Raw genomic sequence first — 25,119 nt, forward strand, 5'->3', positions numbered from 1 at the left:
CTCTCGTTCCCTCACTATATCATTCTATCTTTCTGTCTCCATCTCTCCTTTCCCCTCTGTCAAACTCTTTACAATTGTCTTTCTCTCTGTCTCTCTCTTGCTATCTCAATATATCCATCTTTCTCTCTCGCTATCTCTCTCTGCATCCAGTGACCCCCTACTTCCCTGCCCATAGCTGAGGTGTGTCCCAGTTGGAGACTCTGAGAGCTAAGGGGTTAGAATTTCAGACTTCAGCCCTCCCATGCACCCCAGCGCACATGTGCTGTCACTCAATCGCCTCTGCACTCACTGCCCAGAGAGAGGGAGAGAGACACACAGGGGGTTTGGATTTGAGACATTTGGTTCCATTTTCCAGTACCGTGAGAAACCCTGAGCTTCTCTTAAAACTGGTTTGAGAAAGAGGTGCCACTGTGGTCATTGGGTACAGTACGTGTTGGGGTTCATTGAGAAGATCGCATGCTGGCACAGGAGATGACATCAAGGGGGTTGGCAGTGCTGTGTGTGCTGGTGGCTGGCCTTGGTCAGGTAGGAAATATCATACTGTTCTAGTGTTACTCTACATACTTTATGGCCTACACTTTTGTAAATCACACAGAATTGGAGCCATTTCAATTTCAGGCTATAATATATATGCCATTTAGCAGACACTTTCATCCAAAGCAACTTGTATCCGTGCATACATTTTACGTATGGCTGGTCCTGGGAATTGAACCCACTACCCTGGCGTTACAAGCACCATGCTCTACCAACTGAGCTACAAAGGTATACATTTGACATTTTCTCACAGTCTGCTTGTCAGACTTGAACTTGGATGTATATGTGTTATTTAAAGCTGTTTAAACATGATTTAAGTTTAAGTAGTTTTAGCTGTGTTTGTCCTGTATTTCCACAGTGCAGGAGTTAGGGCTGTGTTGGGACACATTTTGAACAGTTTATTTAGTAAATCTATACTTTATGTTTTAATTTGAATGAAATGCTTTGCTTAACATAAATCAAATCAAATCAAATGTATTTATATCGCCCTTTGTACATCAGCTGATATCTCAAAGTGCTGTACAGAAACCCAGCCTAAAATCCCAAACAGCAAGCAATGCAGGTGTAGAAGCACGGTGGCTAGGAAAAACTCCCTAGAAAGGACATAACATCACATAAACAGATGTTCATCAATAGAAATGCGAAACATCATGTGAAGAGGTGAACGTGTATATTGGCTAATCTAAACATTTCAGAACCGTTGTAGATCAGATGATGAATACTCTTGTAAATGACTAATCTAAACATTTCAGAACCTTTGCAGATCAGATGATGACTCTTGTAAATGACCAATCTAAACATTTCAGAACCTTTGCAGATCAGATGATGACTCTTGTAAATGACCAATCTAAACATTTCAGAACTGTTGCAAATCAGATGATGAATACTCTTGTAAATGACTAATCTAAACATTTCAGAACCGTTGCAGATCAGATGATGAATACTCTTGTAAATGACTAATCTAAACATTTCAGAACCGTTGTAGATCAGATGATGAATACTCTTGTAAATGACTAATCTAAACATTTCAGAACCGTTGCAGATCAGATGATGAATACTCTCGTAAATGACCAATCTAAACATTTCAGAACCGACCAATCTAAACATTTACGTTAGATCAGATGATGAATACTCTTGTAAATTACCAATCTAAACATTTCAGATGATCAGATGATGACTCTTGATGATGATGAATACTCTTGTAAATGACCAATCTAAACATTTCAGAACCGTTGCAGATCAGATGATGAATACTCTCGTAAATGACCAATCTAAACATTTCAGAACCGTTACAGATCAGATGATGACTCTTGTAAATGACCAATCTAAACATTTCAGAACCGTTGTAGATCAGATGATGAATACTCTTGTAAATTACCAATCTAAACATTTCAGAACCGTTACAGATCAGATGATGACTCTTGTAAATGACCAATCTAAACATTTCAGAACCGTTGTAGATCAGATGATGAATACTTTTGTGAATGACCAATCTAAACATTTCAGAACCGTTGTAGATCAGATGATGAATACTTTTGTGAATGACCAATCTAAACATTTCAGAACCGTTGCAGATCAGATGATGAATATGACCAATCTAAACATTTCAGAACCGTTGCAGATCAGATGATGATGATGAATCTAAACATTTCAGAACCGTTGCAGATCAGATGATGACTCCGTTGTAATCTAAACATTTCAGAACCGTTGCAGATCAGATGATGAATACTTTTGTGAATGACCAATCTAAACATTTCAGAACCGTTGCAGATCAGATGATGAATACTCTTGTAAATGACCAATCTAAACATTTCAGAACCGTTGCAGATCAGATGATGAATACTCTTGTAAATTACCAATCTAAACATTTCAGAACCGTTGCAGATCAGATGATGAATACTCTTGTAAATGACCAACGAATGCTGATGTTTTATACGCCAGGCAGAAATCGGGGATCGACTGTTTGCAGGCTTGTCATCAACACCATTTTAAGACGCATAATGGATGACATTATAAACAGACATTTTATTAACATAACTTCAAAACTCATTCAGTCAGGGCTGTTTATACATGTCATGGAACCCAAATCAAATCAAATAAAATTTTATTTGTCACATACACATGGTTAGCAGATGTTAATGCGAGTGTCGCGAAATGCTTGTGCTTCTAGTTCCGACAATGCAGTAATAACCAACAAGTAATCTAGCTAACAATTCCAAAACTACTGTCTTATACACAGTGTAAGGGGATAAAGAATATGTACATAAGGATATATGAATGAGTGATGGTACAGGGCAGCATACAGTAGATGGTATCGAGTACAGTATATACATATGAGATGAGTATGTAGACAAAGTAAACAAAGTGGCATAGTTAAAGTGGCTAGTGATACATGTATTACATAAGGATGCAGTCGATGATATAGAGTACAGTATATACGTATGCATATGAGATGAATAATGTAGGGTAAGTAACATTATATAAGGTAGCATTGTTTAAAGTGGCTAGTGATATATTTACATAATTTCCCATCAATTCCCATTATTAAAGTGGCTGGAGTTGGGTTGGAGACCTAGAGACCTAGACAATTATTGTCCCTCAGTAACCTCTTCTGTTGAATGGCCTGAAATGATTATGGATGTTGCAGTTTTGCAGCTAAATGAATTTCCAAAAGTATGGATAGAAAGACTTCAAACAATTTTTCAAGCAATGACTTTGAATTTATGATGGCAAAGTGTGTAGCCTACTATACAATACGTTTTTATGCTGACAACGTTCTGAAATGGGCAACTATCTGAGTCACATTCTCTTAATTAGTGTGTCTAATTTGAGAACCACATGGTAAACGACATCAGCTGTAGAAGATGTTTGTAATAGATCATTGAAACAGCCAGTTAGTCACAGTTTGCCGCCGGCCCCGCGGCCATGTGTCTTACTGTGAGTTAGAGGAACAGGTACAGTTGAAGTCAGAAGTTTACATACACTTAGGTTGTAGTCATTAAAACACGTTTTTCAACCTTCCACAAATTTCTTGTTAACAAACTATAGTTTTGTCAAGTTGGTTAGGATATCTACTTTGTGCATGACACAAGTCATTTTTCCAACAATTGTTTACAGACAGATTATTTCACTTATTATTCACTGTATCACAATTCCAGTGGATCAGAAGTTTACATACACTAAGTTGACTGTGCCTTTAAACAGCTTAGAAAAATGTCATGGCTTTAGTAGCTTCTGATAGGCTAATTGACATCATTTGAGTCAATTGGAGGTGTACCTGTGGATGTGTTCCAAGGCCTACCTTCAAACCCAGTGCCTCTTTGCTTGACATATTAGGAGAATCAAAAGAAAACAGCCAAGACCTCAGAATTTTTTTTTGTAAACCTCCACAAGTCTGGTTCATCCTTGGGAGCAATTTCCAAATGCCTGAAGGTACCACGTTCATCTGTACAAACAATAGTATGCAAGTATAAACACTATGGGACCATGCAGCCGTCATACCGCTCAGGAAGGAGAAGCCTTCTGTCTCCTAGAGCTGAACGTACTTTTGTGCGAAAAGTGCAACTCAATCCCAGAACAACAGCAAAGGACCTTGTGAAGATGCTGGAGGAAGCAGGTATAAAAGTATCTATATCCACAGTAAAACGAGTCCTATGTCGACATAACCTGAAAGACCGCTCAGCAAGGAAGAAGCCACTACTCCAAAACCGCCATAAAAATACAGACTACGGTTTGCTACTGCACAAAGGGACAAAGATCATACTTTTTGGAGAAATGTCCTCTGGTCTGATGAAACAAAAATAGAACTGTTTGGCCATAATGACCATCGTTATGTTTAGAGGAAAAGGGGGGAGGCTTGCAAGCCGAAGAACACCATCCCAACCATGAAGCACGGGGGTGGCAGCATCATGTTGTGGGGGTGCTTTGCTGCAGGAGGGACTGGTGCACTTCACAAAATAGATGGCATCGTGAGGCAGAAAAACGATGTGGATATATTGAAGCAACATCTGAAGCTTGGTCGCAAATGGGTCTTCCAAATGGAAAATGACCCCAAGCATTCTTCCAAAGTTGTGGTAAAATGGCTTAAGGACAACAAAGTCAAGGTATTGGAGTGGCCATCATGCAGCCCTGACCTCAAGCCCATAGAAAATATGTTGGCAGAACTGAAAAAGCGTGGGCGAGCAAGGAGGCCTACAAATCTGACTCAGTTACACCAGCCCTGTCAGGAGGAATGGGCCAAAATTCACCCAACTTATTGTGGGAAGCTTGTGGAAGGCTATTCGAAACATTTGACCCAAGTTAAACAGTTTAAAGGCAATGCTACCAAATACTAATTGAGTGTATGTGAACTTCTGACCCACTGGGAATGTGATGAAAGAAATAAAAGCTGAAATAAATCATTCTCTCTACTTTTATTCTGATATTTACCATTAATAAAATAAAGTGGTGGTCCTAACTGACCTAAGACAGGACATTGTTACAAGGATTAAATGTCAGGAATTGTGAGAAACTGAGTTTAAATGTAGTTGGCTAAGGTGTATGTAAACATCCGACTTCAACTGTATGTGATGACGCAACCCATGTGGCTTAGCTTGCATCACAAAATGTGTCATCTGAAAGCAATACACTTTAAGTACAAACACATACCAAAGAACACGAATACCAGGACCACCAACAATAGACTATAGACCAATGCCCACTCTACACTTCAAGGCCCGTACATTCACATGCATGATTTGGATTATCCATAGATTTCCAGTAATCTATTTGTGAACGGACCGATATGAAAGACCTAAAACCACAGAACAAGATCCTTCAAACCTGTGATCCTAGTTACGCTGGTTACATACAGTATATCAGATAACTATTTTAGCTCTGTGTGTAAGTTTAACCTATGTGAGTTTGATGTGTTACAAGTGAGTGTAAAGTGGCTGGTGAGGTTTCACGAACACCTACTACATAAGGTATACCCCTATGGGTGTGTTGCTTTTGAGAATATCCCTGGGAAAGAAAGAGGGTTGTAATGAACTGGCCTGCCTACAGAGCGTGGGCTCTGTACATAGAGGCGGTCATGTTGGGCAGCAGCTGTTCCCAGATGCATACTTGATGCCATTTGTCCCGCTCAGTAATCCCCGTGCGGAAAGAGGAGTCGGCCACTCCCTAAACCATGAAATCAGGGACAAATCCGTCCATAAAGCAGCAGCCGGTGCTGAGTTCATGCTCATTGGAAGAAATCACTCAGTACAGATGCTCAGTGTCTGAATCACAGGCCTGTTCTGTCTGTGTGGATGCTTTCTGTTTTACACAGACTTGGGTTTCAGGAACAGGAAGGGCCTCAACTACAGGAGCAGACACAACATTAAAACCACTCTGCCTGTGCACTGTTACCAGAGATTATCTTTCCAAATGACTCTTTCCCAATTATATTTCCTTGATTGCTGGCATCCACTCTCCTCACCTTTTTCTGAAAGATCTGAGTGGAGGGGCCTTGGATCTTCTCCTCCAATGTGAAGTGAGGAGAAAGGACATGAAGATGAAGGAAAGACGAATTGGGAAAGAGCCACTGTTGTAACGGGCTTTGGTTGTTACCTCCATTTTCACCAGCTGAGTTATTGACCAATTAGTGACCCTTCAAAGGATAGGGTCTCTCCATGTTGTTAGAAAACAGGTTCCATTTAGTCTTTGTGTTCATGTTCCATTCACAACACATGTGACAAACATTACATGGAAAGGAACAGGAAAATACATTTTTGAAATGGGACACTTGTTATCCCATCTCATTCAGAGCACCTTATGCTTTGCATCAAAGGATGTTTTCTCTCTGACACAAAAGGTAATGTATTTTCTTTTGAATGAGATAAGGGAATAGCAGTGGCAGACAAGGCTGACGGAACAAAAACAGTAGTGTTAATGGGACAGTAATGGTCTCTCCTTGGACTTCTATCGTGACCCTCTGAAAGAGGACTGATCCTGGAGTGAATAAGGGGTAGAGGTGGGGGTGGTAGTAGGGGTGGTGCTGTTGGTGGTAGGGGTGGGTGGTGGTGGTGGTGGTAGGGTTGGCGTTGGTATTAGGGGTGGTGGTGGTATTGGTGGTAGGGGTGGTGGTGGTAGGGGTGGTGGTGGTAGGGGTGGTGGTAAGGGTGGTAGTGGTAGGGATGGTGGTGGTAGGGGTGGTGGTGGTGGTGGTGATGGTAGTAAGGGTGGCGGTGGTGGTGGTAAGGGTGGTAGTAGTAAGGGTGGTGGTGGGAAGGGTGGTAGTAGAGGTGGTGGTGGGGGTGGTGGTGGTAAGGGTGGTAGTAGTGGTGGTGGTAGGGGTGGTGTGGTGGTGGTAAGGGTGGTGGTAGGGGTGGTGGTAAGGGTGGTGGTAAGGGTGGGGAGACTCCTGAGCCTGAGCTCGGAGAGAGAAAGAAAGGTGATATGATGAGATGAGGAAGTGGTTTCGGGTCCTGGTACAACCTCCCTCAGGCTTTAATACAATTCCATGCCAAATTAGCAAACGCTGTTTTCACTCCCACACTCTGAGAGTGGAGTCCTAAGTAACTCTCATTGTCCCCATTAGGTCAGCAGTCATGAAGCTCAGACACCTCTCTTGTTAAACCCTGGCTAGCACCCCCAAATAATAGAAGGCCCAAGCAGCCATAGCTGGGGGGGTGGGAAGCGAGGTAGATAGCTGTTCATTAAAAGACTTTGGAACTGCTCATTTAGAGCCTTTGGAACAGTGATGGAGGGGGACCATGGGGGGAACAGGGACACCTGTCTGACCCTCCACCCCATGGCCAGAGGGATTGTCAGGCATGCTGCCTGCATTATTTCCCTCTCCCCTCCTGCTCATGCTGTGGCACTCTGGCTGGCTCACATAGATAGACAGTACCTCCACTCAGCTTGCACATGGCTGACTTAGGGGTCTATTTTATATTCTATTTTAGAGAGGCACATCTCTAAAGCTATGACTTATTATTAATTGTAAAAGCCTTACGTTTCTGTCTAGATATGTAACAGTGAATATGTGTATCTTGCACTGACTATGATCTGCTGAGGTAAATGGAGTGAATTAAGCAAGTTTTTTTTATCACATCACAGCTACCACTGTAAAACTAAAATACACATTTCAAACCGAGCTACTCCTCTCATGACATACATCATACAGTTGGTGCAAGCTTGTAATAGCTCTGAAGATATAAGCTCTCACTCTATGGAAGGGCATCAGTCATGCTCCCCCTCCATGTCCCACCCATGGTGGGTGGATGGGTGGGTGTGAGAGAGAGACTGAGCACCCTTGACTCAACAGCATGAATTTGAATAATTTAATCCTTGGATACTATAGTAGACAGCAGCATAATGTTCTATTTGCCAAGCTTCAGTAAATAACTGTCCACTCCATGGGACATTTCATTCACAAAATGATTGGCACACTTTCAAAGCTATTTTTAGACACAACTGTTTGAGAGAGTTGCCAGGGGTCCTTGCTGCTGGCACTATCCATGAAAGTGTGACAGTCTTGCTTCAGCTCCTCAGTGTGGGGTCAGTCTGAGCAGTATTTTTGTCACAGCAGCCAACTTTTACGTCGAAATGTTGCCCCAAACCTTTTGACTGTAAACGTTATCTAACACTGCGAACAAGATCCTGGATGCTTTGATTTTGAAATACAATTTATTTAGGTACTGCGCATAGTTAGTATATCAAGCTTTGTGTTCAATGTTTATGTGTATAATACATATATATATATTTATATATATGTATATGGGTATGTGTATGTATGTACTGTATATACACAACCGTTCAAAGGTTTAGGGTCACTTAGATATTTCCTTGTTGTTGAAAGAAAAACTTTTTTTTTTGTCCATTAAAATAAAATAAAATTGATCAGAAATACAGTGTAGACATTGTTCATGTTGTAAATTACTGTTGTAGCTGGAAACGGCTGATTTTTAATGGAATATTTACATAGGTGTACAGAGGCCCATTATCAGCAACCATCACTAGAAGGCCAGCACCCCGGAGCCTCTTCACTGTTGATGTTGAGACTGGTGTTTTGCAGGTACTATTTAATGAAGCTGCCAGTTTAGGACTTGTGAGGCGTCTGTTTCTCAAACTAAACACTCTAATGTACTTGTCCTCTTGCTCAGTTGTGCACCGGGGCCTCCTACTTCTCTTTCTATTCTGGTAAAAGCCCGTTTGCGCTGTTCTGTGAAAGGATTAGTACACAGCGTTACATGAGATCTTCGGTTTCTTGGCAATGTCTCGCATGGAATAGACTTAATTTCTGAGAACAAGAATAGACTGACGAGTTTCAGAAGAAAGTTATTTGTTTCTAGCCATTTTGATCCTGTAATCGAACCCACAAATGCTGATGCTCCAGATACTCAACTAGTCTAAAGGCCAGTTTTATTGCTTCTTTAATCAGAACACCAGTTTTTAGCTGTGCTAACGTAATTGCAAAAGGGTTTTCGAATTATCAATAAGCCTTTTAAAATGATAAACTTTGGATTAGCTAACACAACGTGCCATTGGAACACAGGAGTGATGGTTGCTGATAATGGGCCTCTGTAAGCCGTTTAAAGCTACAGCAGTTTAAAGCTACAATACTAATTTACAACATCGACACTGTATTTCTGATCAATTCTATGTTATTTTAATGGACAAATAATCTGCTTGTCTTTCAAAAACAAGGACATTTCTAAGTGACCCCAAACTTTTGAACGGTAGTGTATATCGATATATAAAGTTGAAGTAAGAAGTTTACATACACTTAGGTTGGAGTCATTAAAACCTGTTTTTTCAACCCTCCACAAATTTCTTGTTAACAAACTATAGTTTTGGCAAGTCGGTTAGGACATCTACTTTGTGCACGACACAAGTAATTTTTCCAACAATTGTTTAGACAGATTATTTCACTTATAACTCACTGTATCACAATTCCAGTGGGTCAGAAGTTTACACTAAGTTGACTGTGCTTTAAACAGCTTGTAAAATTCTAGAAAATGATGTCATGGTTTTAGAAGCTTCTGATAGGCTAATTGACATCATTTGAGTGAATTGGAGGTGGACCTGTGGATGTATTTCAAGGCCTACCTTCAAACTCAGTGCCTCTTTGCTTGACATCATGGGAAAATCAGCCAAGACCTCCACAAGTCTGGTTCATCCTTGGGAGCAATTTCCAAAGGCCTGAAGGTACCACGTTCATCTGTACAAACAGTAGCATGCAAGTATAAACAAGTATAAACACCCTGGGACCACGTAGCCGTCATACCGCTCAGGAAGGAGACGCGCTCTGTCTCCTAGAGATGAACATACTTTGGTGTGAAAAGTGCAAATCAATACCAGAACAACAGCAAAGGACCTTGTGAAGATGGTGGAGGAAACCAGTATAAAAGTATCTATATCCAGAGTAAAACGAGTCCTATATCGACATAACCTGAAAGGCCGCTCAGCAAGGAAGAAGCCACTGCTCCAAAAGCCTCCATAACAAAGACAGACTATGATTTGCTACTGCACAAGGGGACACGTATCATACTTTTTTGGAGAAATGTCCTCTGGTCTGATGAAACAAAAATAGAACTGTTTGGCCATAATGACCATCGTTATGTTTAGAGGAAAAAGGGGGAGGCTTGCAAGCCGAAGAACACCATCCCAACCGTGAGGCACGGGGGTGGCAGCATCATGTTGTGGGGGTGCTTTGCTGCAGGAGGGACTGGTGCACTTCACAAAATAGATGCATCATGATTGAAGCAACATCTCAAGACATCAGTCAGGAAGTTAAAGCTTGGTCGCAAATGGGTCTTCCAAATGGACAATGACCCCAAGCATTCTTCCAAAGTTGTGGCAAAATGGCTTGATAAGGACAACAAAGTCAAGGTATTGGAGTGGCCATCACAAAGCTCTGACCTCAATCCCAGAAGATTTGTGGGCAGAACTGAAAAAGTGTGTGTGAGCAAGGAGGCCTACAAATCTGACTCAGTTACACCAGCTCTGTCAGGAGGAATGGGCCAAAATTCATAAACTATTTAAAGGCAATCCTACCAAATTCTAATTGAGTGTATGTAAACTTCTGACCCACTGGGAATGTGATGAAAGAAATAAAAGTTGAAATAAATCATTCTCTCTACTATTATTCTGACATTTCCCATTCTTAAAATAAAGTGGTGATCCTAACTGACCTAAGACAGGGCTTTATTACTAGGATTAAATGTCAGGAATCTGAGTTTAAATGTATTTAGGTGTATGTAAACATCCAACTTAAACTGTATATTTACCTGAAAAATATATGGGGGATTGGAAATGATGCAAACAATTACATTGATGGAAGCAAGTTTCTATCTGCAATCTTAAAGCTGATCCTTCCCTTAAAAAAAGATAACAAATATAATTAAAAAATATAAAATGTTGGTGTTGACCTTAATATCAGCAACACATCTGTTCTGATACTTTTAACTTCCCCAATAAGTTTTCCAGCTTATTCTCTCCTCTCCTCTTGGCTGTATCAGTAACCAGGCTGCAAATAAACACAAATAAACAAATGAAAGGTTGTGTATAAAGTATGATGTGGTCTGGTTTGGTACCGTGAGACACTTTATGTCAACAGCAGACTCATAGAAAAAGATTCCTACCCTACATACCTACTTCAGAGCGCAGTCCTACCGACATACTTCAGTGCACAGTTCTACCTACCTTAGTCCTACTTACCTACTTCAGAGTGCAGTCCTACCTACTTCAGAGTGCAGTCTACCTACCTACTTCAGAGCGGAGTCCTACCTACTTCAGAGCGCAGTCCTACCTACCCCTACCTACCTACCTACCTACCTACCTACCTACCTACCTACCTACCTACCTACCTACCTACCTACCTACCTACCTACCTACCTCAGAGCTCAGTTCTACTTACTTCAGAGCACAGTCCTACTTACCTACTTCAAAGAGCAGTCCTACCTACCTACTTCAGAGAGCAGTCCCACCTACTTCAGAGCGCAGTCATACCTACTTCAGAGCGCAGTACTACTTACCTACCTCAGAGAGTAGTTCTACCTACCTACTTCAGAACACAGTCCTACCTACCTCAGAGAGCAGTCCTACCTACCTACCTACCTCAGAGAGCAGTCCTACCTACCTACCTCAGAGCGCAGTCCTACCTACTTCAGAGCGCAGTACTACTTACCTACCTCAGAGAGCAGTTCTACCTACCTACTTCAGAACACAGTCCTATCTCAGAGAGCAGTCCTACCTACCTACCTACCTACCTACCTACCTACCTACCTACCTACCTACCTACCTACCTACCTACCTACCTACCTACCTCAGAGAGCAGTCCTACCTACCTACCTCAGAGCGCAGTCCTACCTACTTCAGAGCGCAGTCCTACCTACCTACCTCAGAGAGCAGTCCTACCTACCTACTTCAGAGAGCAGTACTACCTACTTCAGAGCGCAGTCTACCTACCTACTTCAGAGCGCAGTCCTACCTACTTCAGAGCGCAGTCCTACCTACCTACCTACCTACCTACCTACCTACCTACCTACCTACCTACCTCAGAGAGCAGTCCTACCTACCTACCTCAGAGCGCAGTCCTACCTACTTCAGAGCGCAGTCCTACCTACCTACCTACTTCAGAGTGCAGTACTACCTACTTCAGAGCGCAGTCTACCTACCTACTTCAGAGCGCAGTCCTACCTACTTCAGAGCGCAGTCCTACCTACCTACCTACCTACCTACCTACCTACCTGCCTGCCTACCTACCTACCTACCTACCTACCTACCTACCTCAGAGCTCAGTTCTACTTACTTCAGAGCACAGTCCTACTTACCTACTTCAAAGAGCAGTCCTACCTACCTACTTCAGAGAGCAGTCCCACCTACTTCAGAGCGCAGTACTACTTACCTACCTCAGAGAGTAGTTCTACCTACCTACTTCAGAACACAGTCCTACCTACCTCAGAGAGCAGTCCTACCTACCTACCTACCTCAGAGAGCAGTCCTACCTACCTACCTCAGAGCGCAGTCCTACCTACCTCAGAGAGCAGTTCTACCTACCTACTTCAGAACACAGTCCTACCTCAGAGAGCAGTCCTACCTACCTACCTACCTACCTACCTACCTACCTCAGAGAGCAGTCCTACCTACCTACCTCAGAGCGCAGTCCTACCTACTTCAGAGCGCAGTCCTACCTACCTACCTCAGAGAGCAGTCCTACCTACCTACTTCAGAGAGCAGTACTACCTACTTCAGAGCGCAGTCTACCTACCTACTTCAGAGCGCAGTCCTACCTACTTCAGAGCGCAGTCCTACCTACCTACCTACCTACCTACCTACCTACCTCAGAGAGCAGTCCTACCTACCTACCTCAGAGCGCAGTCCTACCTACTTCAGAGCGCAGTCCTACCTACCTACCTACCTACCTACCTCAGAGAGCAGTCCTACCTACCTACTTCAGAGAGCAGTACTACCTACTTCAGAGCGCAGTCTACCTACCTACTTCAGAGCGCAGTCCTACCTACTTCAGAGCGCAGTCCTACCTACCTACCTACCTACCTACCTACCTACCTACCTACCTCAGAGAGCAGTCCTACCTACCTACCTCAGAGCTCAGTTCTACCTACTTCAGAGCGCAGTCCTACCTATCTACTTCAGAGAGCAGTCCTACCTACTTCAGAGCACAGTCCTACCTACTTCAGAGCGCAGTACTACTTACCTACCTCAGAGAGCAGTCCTACCTACTTCAGAGCGCAGTCCTACCTACTTCAGAGCGCAGTACTACTTACCTACCTCAGAGAGCAGTTCTACCTACTTCAGAGCGCAGTCCTACCTATCTACTTCAGAGAGCAGTCCTACCTACTTCAGAGCGCAGTCCTACCTACTTCAGAGCGCAGTACTACTTACCTACCTCAGAGAGCAGTTCTACCTACCTACTTCAGAACGCAGTCCTACCTACCTCAGAGAGCAGTCCTCCCTACCTACCTACCTCAGAGAGCAGTCCTACCTACCTACCTCAGAGCGCAGTCCTACCTACTTCAGAGCGCAGTCCTACCTATCTACCTACCTCAGAGAGCAGTCCTACTTACCTACTTCAGAGGGCAGTCCTACCTACTTCAGAGCGCAGTCCTACTTACCTACTTCAGAGCGCAGTCCTACTTACCTACTTCAGAGCGCAGTCCTACCTACTTCAGAGAGCAGTCCTACCTACCTACCTCAGAGTGCAGTACTTCTCACTGCGTTAACCTGGGTGTTGACCCCCAAGAGACACCAGGCAACTGCTGGCCACAGGGTGAGAGGCCAAGGTGTAAAAGTATCTGGGAAAAAGTCCCCAAAACAGTTCATATCAGTGAGAAGAAAGAGGAGGCCTGCTGTCCTTCACCATAGCTGTCAGAGGTGACTGGTGCTAATTGGTAAGATGACTCCTAGATGTAGCCCAGTCACTGCTGAACTGGAAAAGAGATTAAGACATTACAGAGCCTTCCTGGGTTTATTTGCCACCCAGATGGAGTTGAGACCACATGAGATCAACACAATGATGTTAACTGGGTCTGTCTTCCGATCCTCTTCTGAATGTAGCAGGCTCTTTCCAAATTAGACCTCGAGCCTCATTCAACAACCCGATCTCACAAACCTAAACAGGAGCACAGTGGTCAGTTCTGGTTCACAAGGCTAGACAGCAACATCTATTTCTCTAATTCTGATAGCATATGCTTTTTTGTTGTTGAGTAGAGATGTTGAATCAGGAATTCAACAGGAATGTTGTTTCAGTGTTAACCGCGCCATCCAGTTACAGATTTTGATTGAACAGGGCCTTTGGCCTCTGACTGGCAGGAGCTTGATCTCTGATCTGTGATCAGAGCGGTAGTGGAATGTGAGAAGGCTTTGCTGTCTAGCTTGGTATGTGAGTGTAAACATCTCTGTATGAGAGTAGGGAGGACTACACCAGTGGCTTAGGGTCGGGGTCAGGAATATAGAGCACTCTAAGATTAGTCTGCTCCTAACTCAGCCTGCACATGGCACTCATAGTTGACATTCTCCTCAGACTGTACATTACAGCAGCGTGACAAAGTGCCAGTGTGCCATATCTCCAGGCCTAAGGGACAGGGAAGGGCCACCATGTCCGAAATACATAATAGTGATTCAATCTAATAATGTATTTCTCATATCAGTGTCTTTATGTATGGAAAGAGCTATGTGAGGAATGGGCGATGGTCAATGTTCCATATTCTGTTTAGTTGTAATTAGCATGTTATTACTCTGTAATTACAAGTTGTTACTAAAGACTTCATGATTGATGATGAAAAGCTGAATTGAGAACAAAAGGTGTTATCTTTTCTTTATCTTTTTAGCACGCAAATGTGTATATAGACAAGACTTATCTGCCAAAATCTGTGATCATCTTGTTGCCACTAAATGCTGAGCTTTTTCTCTTAAGGAATGTGTGTTTGCGTGTGTGTGAGGAATTCTGTCATCAGAGCGGATTTGTAAAGTGCCCCCCAACCCCTAGTCAGGTGCAAAGTTGAACATAAAGGGGAGTCTGTAAAAGTGAGTAAGAGAGAGGGTGGGAAAGCACAGGAGCTAAATCCACAGGTGACAGCTGGTGTGCGTGTCTGAGTGTTTCTGAGTGTTTAAGATAAACGCAGAGCGTGCGTGATAGAGAATGAGAATGAACATGAGAGTAATCGTTTTCACCAGACATTATGGAACTGGTGTCATCCAAAAAGTTAGACTTTTGACTCTTCGGACCATCGAACATCTGAGTCATACAGCAAGACGATGATCCAAAACACAAAAATAAAGTCGACATGAAAATGGCTAAAAAGCAACAAATTTTACGTTTTGGAATGGCCTAGTCGAAGTCCAGACCTAATCCCAATAGAGGTGTTGTGGCAGGACTTGAAACAAGCAGTTCATGCTTGAAAACCCTGTCGCTGAGTTAAAGCAGTTCTGCATGGAAAAGTGGGCCAAAGTCCTCCACAGCGGCGTGAGAGACTGATCATCAACTACAGGAAGCTTTTTGTTGCAGGCATTGTAGCTAAAGGTGGCACAACCAGTTATTGAGTGTAAGGGGGCAATGACTTTTTCACACAGAGGAATTGGGTGTTGCAAAGCTGTTAATTAAATAAATCAAATAAGTATCATATAATAGAGGTTATTTGTAAACTCAGGTCCCTTTTATCTAATATTACATTTTGGTGCAAGATCTGTTAACATTCAGCATAAAAAATATGCAAAAGTAGAGAAAATCAGAAAGAGGATAAATACTTTTTCACGGCATTGTATGCATACTGTATTCCCAGTCATGTGAACTCCATAGACTAGAGCCTAATGGATTTATTTCAATTGACTGATTTCCTTATATGAACTGTAACTCAGTAACATCTTTGAAATTGTTGCATGTTGCGTTTATATTTTGGTTCAGTGTACAATAGATACTGAGTATACAAAATATTAAGAACACCTGCTCTTTCCATGACATAGACTGACCAGGTGAATCCAGGTGAAAGCTATGATCCCATAGTGATGTCCCTTAATAACTTCAGTCCGTGTGGATAAAGGGGAGGAGACAGGTTGTCATTTACAACTGCGACCTGGCCAAGATGAAGCAAAGCAGTGCGACACAAACAACAACACAGAGTTACACATGGAATAAACATACAGTCAATAACACAATAGAGAAAAAGTCTATATACAGTGTGTGCAAATGAGGTAAGATAAGGGAGGTAAGGCAATAAATGGGCCATAGTGGTGAAATTATTACAATTTAGCAGTTAAACACTGGAGTTATATAGATGTGCAGAAGATGAATGTGCAAGTAGAGATACTGGGGTGCAAAGGAGCAAAAATAAATAACAGTATGGGGATGAGGTAGTTGGATGGGCTATTTACAGATGGGCTATGTACAGGTGCAGTGATCTGTGAGCTGCTGACAGCTGGTGCTTAAAGTTAGTGAGGGAGATATGAGTCTCCAGCTTCAGTGATTTTTGCAATTTGTTACAGTCATTGGCAGCAGAGAACTGGAAGGAAAGGAGGCCAAAGGGGGAATTGGTTTTGGGGGTGACCAGTGAAATATACCTGCTGGAGCGCGTTCTATTGTGACCAGTAAGCTGAGATAAGGCGGTGCTTTACCTAGCAAAGACTTATAGATGAACTGGAGCCAGTGGGTTTGGCGACAAGTATGAAGGAAGGGCCAGCCAACGAGAGTGTACAGGTGGCAGTGGTGTGTATTATATGGGGCTTTGATGACAAAATGGATGGCACTGTGATAGACTGCATCCAATTTGCTGAGTAGAGTGTTGGAGGCTGTTTTGTAAATGACATCGCCAAAGTCAAGGATAGGCAGGGTAGTCAGTTTTACGAGGGTATGTTTGGCAGCATGAGTGAAGGATGCTTTGTTGCGAAATAGGAAGCCGATTCGATAATTGAACCCCGTGGCACCCCCATAGAGACTGCCAGAGGTCCGGACAACAGGCCCTCCGATTTGACACACTGAACTCTGTCTGAGAAGTAGTTGGGGAACCAAGCGAGGCAGTCATTTGAGAAACCAAGACTGTTTGAGTCTGCCGCTAAGAATGTGGTGATTGACAGAGTCGAAAGCCTTGGCTAGGTTGATGAATACAGCAGCACAGTACTGTCTTTTATCGATGGCGGTTATGATATCGTTTAGGACCTTGAGCGTGGCTGAGGTGCACCCGTGACCGGCTTGGAAACCAGATTGCATAGCAGAAATGGTACGGTGGGATTCGAAATGGTCGGTGATCTGTTTGTTAACTTGGCTTTTGAAGACCTTAGAAAGGCAGGGTAGGATAGACACAGGTCTGTAGCAGTTTGGGTCTAGAGTGTCTCCCCCTTTGAAGAGGGGGATGACCGCGGCAGCTTTCCAATCTTTGGGGATCTCAGACGATACGAAAGAGAGGTTGAACAGGCTAGTAATAGGGTTTGCAACAATTTCAGCTGATAATTTTAGAAATAGTGGGTCCAGATTGTCTAGCCCTGCTGATTTGTAGGGGTCCAGATTTTGCAGCTCTTTCAGAACATCAGCTATCTGGATTTGGGGGAGGCTTGGGCAGGTTGCTGTGGGGGGTGCAGGGCTGTTGACTAGGGGTGGCCAGGTGGAATGCACTGCCAGCCGTAGAAAAATGCTTATTGAAATGATCAGTTAGTGTGGATTTATCGGTGGTGACAGTGTTTCCTAGCCTCAGTGCAGTGGGCAACTGGGAGGAGGTGCTCTTATTCTCCATGGACTTTACCGTGTCCCAGAACTTTTTGGAGTTTGTGCTGCAGGATGCACATTTCTTCTTCTGAAAGAAGAAGCTAGCCTTTGAAGAAGCTAGCCGTTGCTTTCCTAACTGCCTGTGTATATTGGTTCCTAACTTCCCTGAAAAGTTACATATCGCGGGGGCTATTCTATGCTAATGCCTTACGCCAAAGGATGTTTTTGTGCTGGTCAAGGGCAGTCAGGTCTGAAGTGAACCACGGGCTATATCTGTTCCTGGTTTAATTTTTTTTGAACGGGGCATGCTTTTTTATGATTGTGAGGAAAGCACTTTTAAAGGGAAGACATAGGGAAGACAACAGATTTAAGTGCCTTTGAATGGGGTATGGTAGTACAACCTGGTCTCAGACCATTTCCTATTATTATGTACGTGAATCCGAGATACTCCATTTAGTATGGTATATTACACTTCGTATGGTATTTATTTATTTGTGGATGTCCTTCACCTATTTCGTATGATATGTTATGAATTACAATTCATATTATATGTTACGAATTTGTCAAATGTACATTGTGTTACGAATTTGCTAAACGTATGATATATTACAAATTCTAGCTAGGTGGCCAATGTTAGCTAGCTGGCTAACATTAGATAGGCTAGGGGTTATAGGGTTAAGGATAGGGTTAACCAAACGGGTTTAGGTTTGGGGAAGGGTTAGCTGACATGCTAAGTAGCTGTAAAGTAGCTAAAAAGTAGTACGTAGTAAAAATTTAGCTAATTAACTAAAATGCTTAGGTTTTTCCCACCCATCCACCCCGACCAACCACCCTACTTTCATTTTTGCCTAAAGTAACCATCTGCCAAACGTAGAAAATCATACTAACTAAAGTCTATGAGACCAGGCTGGATAGTAGGTGACAGACGCACCGGTTTGTGTCAAGAACTGCAACACTGCTGGGTTTTTCACACTCAACAGTTTCCCCTGTGTATCAAAAATGGTCCACCACCCAAAGGACATCCAGACAACTTGACACAACTGTGGGAAGCATTGACGTCAACATGGGTCCGCATCCCTGTGGAACACTTTCAACACCTTGTAGAGTTGAGGCTGTTCTGAGGGGGCAACTGAATAGTAGTAAGGTGTTGCTAATGTTTGGTATAGTCAGTGTATATGTCTCCACACACCTAGGCTATTGAAGGATTCAATTCAATGTCGTCATGTCGGCTACTCTGGGGTGGCAGGGTAGCCTAGTGGTTAGAGTGCTGGACTAGTAACCGGAAGGTTGGAAGTTCAAACCCCCGAGCTGACAAGGTACAAATATGTCGTTCTGCCCCTGAACAGGCAGAACGACTGTTCCTAGGCCATCATTGAAAATAAGAATTTGTTCTTAACTGACTTGCCTAATAAAATACAAATAAATGTATTGATCTCAGATTCTGTCTCACTGTAAAAGCAGTGAGGTAAAGTCTCCAGTCATCTAAAATGATGTAGAATTGCATGAAATGCTCTTATAAAAGGCCAACACCCCCCCTGCTGGGCTCACTTTTTGTTCCGGCACCTCCCAATTTACAAATTAAGCACTGGAGATGGTGTGTGAAACTTGAACCCATGCCTCTCCACCCCATCACCCGCCCCAGCCCAGTGGATTCCACATTAGGGACGGGGCAGCGATGATTTAAACGACTTCATTCATTCAGAAATGTATGGCCCTCACTCAGACCATCTAAATGGAAATTGCCATTGAATGAATCGTGAAAAATGGCGCTCTTAAATGAATCCCATTCTGTTGCCCCCAGGTCAGGAGCAGCAGCCAAGCGGGCAGGGAGGACCTTAACCCAGTGGTCCTGTATCCATGGAGACAGAGGAGCAGCGGAGGTCTGAGCAGGGTGAAGAGGGACTGGATCATCCCTCCAATCAGGGTGCTGGAGAACAGTAAGCAAGTCCCTGAAAACCTGGTCCAGGTACTGAATTAATCATGTCATCTCATATATTTACTGATGCTAGGGCCTCTATACATACATTAACTGATGAGAGTGTTGGCTAGGTGACTAAGATGTAACTGTTAGAGTAACGCTGACACTTTATGGTCCAGTGAAATTGATCTTACAAAACATGGTATGTAAGATCAGTCACATGTGATCAAGACAGCCCACTGCTCTCAGTGAACATGGTTATTGTCCAGACAGACAGCCTTTTAAACTGAGCATGAAAGAGCCACGCTGGCCTCTCTGACCTCCAGAACCACTGACCAGTCATGTGCTGTTGCTCTCGCTCTCTGTTCCCATCAGTGACCACATTCACATCTGGTACTCTATGTGCTGTTCTGTTCAGCTCACTCTCCTCTCACCCTTCCAATGAGATTCTCACCCAGCCATCATCCTGTGTTGTTTGTTCTTTTGTTCTTCCAGATCAAATCAGACAAGATTTTCACCGGAGAAGTGATCTACAAGCTGGAAGGACCAGGGGTTGACCAGGACCCTAAGGACCTGTTTGAGATAGATGATAAAACGGGCTGGATCAGGAGCATGATTCCCCTGGACAGAGAGAAAAACAGAAGCTTCACGGTACAACTCACAGGAGAGACATTAGCACCATTGCCTTTGACATGTAAATTACACTATGTCAGCCAGACCCCTTCTTTGGTTTGGGTGACAAGGAATGTCACGTGACATAATATCAACGTTAGTATGTCATTCAATGTTTTTCAACTAAACATCTAACACTGCGATTTTATTACATTGACTCAATGTATTGAGTTGGTTGAGTGAGAAGGGAAGTTGCGCACAAGTCTGTTACTATAGTGGGGTGCTTTCTTCGTAGGCCTACATGAGCAGCTGCATATAGACCCAAATCAATCACAGTCAATAAGCTGAGAATCGTGTAAGAACAGCAAACACTATGAATGAAAAGAGGATGTCGAGAAACATATGAGTAATGTCCTGTTTCTGTTCTCTACAGCTGAAAGCCTTTGCCCTGTCGCCCAGTGGAGAGAGACTGGAGAATCCCTCCACCATTGAGATTGTAGTGCTGGATCAAAATGATAACCGGCCCAACTTCTCCCAGAAAGAGTTTGCTGGATCCGTTTCTGAATTCTCCGTACCAGGTAAACACATGCATCACCTACACACGCTGTGGATGTACATGCAGTCGATACACAAAATGCCAACTGATTGGGTAGTGAACTGAGAGAGTGATTGATGTTGTTTTAGGCACATCTGTGATGTCTGTGACTGCAACTGATGCTGACGACCCAACCACAGACAACGCTATCTTGAGCTACTCCATCATTGGCCAGGAGAGCATCCCGCCTCTCCGCATCAATAAGACCATGTTTGGCATCAACAACGAGACAGGGGCCATTTACACACGAGACGTGGGCCTAGACTGGGAGGTATAAGGGCTCTTCCTTTGTCTTTTCATTGACCCATTATTTAGGTAATGCCCTTTCTGGTTCAACAGAAGCACAATATTTGGTGTTTGAAAGGAAAAACTAATTCATGTCAAATAATATACCGTATGTGCCATAAATGACTGTGAACGTCTGTGCATTCCTTACAGGTGGTTAAAGGTTTTAGGTTGACACTGCAGGTTGCTGACATGTCAGGCATGGGGTTAACCAGTCTTGCCAATGCAGTCATACATGTGACTGACATCAACAACAATCCCCCACGATTCTCCCCAGACCAGGTGAGTTTAACTGTTTAATCTCTCAGAAGCTGTTAGCTCCCTTCCATTAATTTGCTTTAATCAGATGATATAAACGATATGGACACATCATTCAGGCCAGCTTCAAAATATAGACATTCACATTCACATGTGTTTATATAAACTAAGCACAACTACTTTCTGTCTCTGTTTCCTGAATACAGTACACTATGTCAGCTGTGGAGAACAAAGTAGACTTCGTGATTGGCTGGGTCAACGCCACAGACAATGATGAGCCAGGGACAGGAAACTGGGAGACCAAATACACTATCGCCAAGGGCAACCCCTCCAGGAACTTTGCCATTCGCACAGACCCTGTGACCAACGAGGGTATTCTGTCAGTGGTGAAGGTAAGCTATTCTCCATCCGGTAGGAGGACGGGAGGGAATGTGTGGGGGACATTCTGGCTCCATGTTAGAATGACAAAAATGACAATCAGTTCAGCCAGTTTATTTTGAGCCTATATAGAGTATCGAGCATGTGATCACACACAGTGGTCAGAGCCAGGCCTTGAAACACGACACTGTTACCCCATCTAGTGGTGACTAACTGAACTGCAAGTCACCAAGCCACAATACATTCCGTTAAGAGTCCTGTGCTGTGACTAATCACTGGCTGTAGCTGGAATTGTCAAGGATGTGACTGACGCATAAAACGGATACCTCAAATATATGGAACGGTATGTAGTTTAGTTATTTCTCAACATGTATGTCAAACCCACACTATCCAAGTTGTTTTTCAAAACCTCTGCCTTTTTTGTTGTTGTTGCAGGCTCTGGACTACGAGACCCAGGAGGTGTATACTTTGACTCTGACAGTGGAGAATGTGAACCCTCTCAGCATCAAGGCCCCCAAGGACCCCGTAAGCAGTGCCACAGTGGTGGTGACCGTGGTGAATGAGAACGAGGCCCCACGCTTCAATAAAGACCCCATAGAGATTGTGGTTCTTGAGTCTGTGGACCCTGGCACCGTGCTGGCCAGTAACATTGCCTACGATCCTGATAATGCAAAACTCAAGTAAGATTGGTGCACTGGAGAACTCTGAAAACATAACAATATATATGTTTATGTACTGTATGTGTATGAAAAAGGAAACTAAAACATTACTGTCATTTCCATCAGGTATGACATACTCAGAGATCCTGAGGGATGGCTTATAATCAATCACGAGACTGGAGAAATCACAGCCAGGAAACCATTCAATGTCCGCTCCCCTCACGTCAAGAACAACATTTACAATGCAGTCATCAGAGTCACAGACACAGGTGAGTATCCAGAGTTAGCCACTGCTTCACCTCACGTATCTGGAGACATGAGGTCAAGCAGGAAGTGACAGTGAATAATGATGTCCTTTCCTCCTAGATGCTGGTGGAATCTCGACCACAGCGTCTCTGGTGATCACGTTGCGGGAGACCAATGACTTCTTCCCTCAGCTGTTCCCCCTGATGGGGACGGTGTGCAGCGAGTCAGGCCGGGAGACATCTGGTCTGTTCCTGACTGCTGTGGATGAGGACCTGCCCCCTCATGCTGAACCCTTCACCTTCCAACTGCAAGACATCAATGTGTCTGCCAACTGGACCATCATACAGGTCAACGGTAAGGACTATATATAGCAAGGACAAGCCTAGATACTCCTAAAGTCCTTGCAGAATGGGTTATGGAATAGTATGCTATGTCTTCCAAATTCCCTCTCTCTCTATCTGTGTTTGTGTCACTCTCTCTCTCCAGAGACTCATGCAGTGCTGCGACCCCTGGTAGAGCTGGAGACAGGGGAATATTCTGTCACTGTGTTGGTGACTGACTCTGGCACCCCTAGTCTCGGTGCATATGCTCAGGTCAATGTGACTGTGTGTCTGTGTGGGAAAAACGGTGAATGTAAGACCGAAGCTGCTGCCATATTCGGAACACGAGTTGGTGTCAGTTTCATCGCCTTACTGGTCATCATGGCCAGCATTGCACTCCTGCTATGTAAGCTATACCTCATGTAAACCCTCACAACACCTGAACAAAGCACATCGCTACATGAACACACACATTTTCCCAAATGTTTCTGTGCAGTGAGATGGGTCTCTGTGTTCTCAGTGCTGCTGCTCCTGGCTGTAGCCGTGGGTAACTGCAGACGGCATCATATGAAGAAAGGAGAGGGGCTGCTGGTGGGAGAGTCAGACGAAGACATCCGTGACAATGTCCTGAACTATGACGAGCAGGGTGGTGGAGAGGAGGATGAGGTCAGACATAACATGTTACATCTGGCAGAACAGTTATCTGGTGACATCGTCGCCTCTCGTCCTATAGACACTTGATATTCCTCCTCCTTTTCTCTCACTAGAATGCCTTCAACATTGACCTACTGAGGAACCCAGTGGATGTGGGACCACTCCCAATATCCTACTACCCTCCCATCACTGGCATCCCCAGGGGAAAGCAGCCACTCAGGAAAGACTACCCAGACAACCTGCCCTCCCCCTCGTATCCACGGAAACCCCCAGCGGACCCCACTGACATTGAGGACTTCATCAATGATGTGAGAGAGAGGATTCCATCATGGCCCTGGCCTATTGTTAGTCAGTTAAAATAAGAACGGTCCAAATCCCCAGAGAGAAACTAATTAATTTCTTGCCTGTGTGTCTCCACAGGGCCTGGAGGCAGCAGACCATGACCCCAACGTCCCTCCCTACGACACAGCTCTGATCTATGACTACGAGAGTGATGGCTCCCTGGCAGGCAGCCTGAGCTCCATCGCCTCAGCCAGCTCAGACGGCGACCAGGACTATGACTACCTCAACGACTGGGGGCCACGCTTTAAGAAACTGGCCAACATGTACGACCCACGCTAAGGAGACTGCCCTACTGAGCTTTTATCCTCAGATGCCATCCATTTTCTCCTAAACTCTACCTAACTCCCTATTCTGCTTGAAGCTGAAACCTGATATCATCCTCTCGGTGTAGAACAGGGTAGGATTTTGAATGATTAGCAGAAGTTTAGAGCAGATCTCTGTGTTCCTTCCTATTCCTTCTCATGTTTCCAATTGTCCCCAGCAGTGCATTAGCTCAATTCTATTGGCTCTTTTGACGCTACATATTGTCCTCCTCCAATCCCTCTCTTTGCTACTGTAAAAGGTCACCATTGTCATTTGGGGGACTTTCCTGGGCTGGGTACTGTTGATATTCTCCTCACAAGTTCAGTGAGTTTGACGAGACAACCAGACAGCATTATGCAGCATATGAATGGTTCACCTTTTGCTGAGTGGGATGCGTGTGTGTCTGCAGAAGGAAGGGAAGGGAACACATGGTAGAGCATACCAATGAGAGAAGAGAAATATGCACTGTAGTCGTCCTCCAGTAAGTCAGTCCATAGAGCCACTTTAACCACAGTGGCCTTACCAAGTCAGGTGTGTCGTCTTGGAGGTTTCTCTAATCGTTTTTGGTTTATAGAACGTTTTTTTAAATGTGGGAGGAATGTAGAGAAAGGTTGACCATGTATTGAACAGTGATAGAAAAAAAGGGCTAAGCAAGGGAAACAGAACATCTGTGGGATTCTACCCATGTCTGGTTTTAAGTTTAATACTGTAACTGACCACTACCATTTGAAAACATTTATATTTTCTAAGTGATGTTAATGTGTAATGTTTTCCTTTTTTATAAATATTTTGTACATACATTTTCCATTTCTTTAATTTCCCCCTAACAATATTAC

General features: G+C 43.7%; 1 protein-coding gene across 1 annotated transcript; it reads left to right on the forward strand.

The window, feature by feature from the left end:
* The first annotated feature begins 305 nt into the window (after positions 1-305).
* LOC118393780 (cadherin-15) lies at positions 306-25,081 on the forward strand. Its single transcript, XM_035786833.2, has 14 exons — positions 306-525; positions 19,515-19,679; positions 20,127-20,282; positions 20,677-20,821; positions 20,928-21,109; positions 21,277-21,405; positions 21,588-21,773; positions 22,195-22,439; positions 22,545-22,687; positions 22,785-23,018; positions 23,151-23,390; positions 23,505-23,650; positions 23,752-23,946; positions 24,059-25,081. The coding sequence occupies exons 1-14, from the start codon at positions 457-459 to the stop codon at positions 24,257-24,259; spliced, it is 2,436 nt and encodes an 811-aa protein (XP_035642726.1). The 5' UTR covers positions 306-456; the 3' UTR covers positions 24,260-25,081.
* The last annotated feature ends 38 nt before the right edge of the window (positions 25,082-25,119 follow it).

Source organism: Oncorhynchus keta, chromosome 2 (genome assembly GCF_023373465.1).
Source record: "Oncorhynchus keta strain PuntledgeMale-10-30-2019 chromosome 2, Oket_V2, whole genome shotgun sequence".
NCBI classification, from domain to species: Eukaryota; Metazoa; Chordata; class Actinopteri; order Salmoniformes; family Salmonidae; genus Oncorhynchus; species Oncorhynchus keta.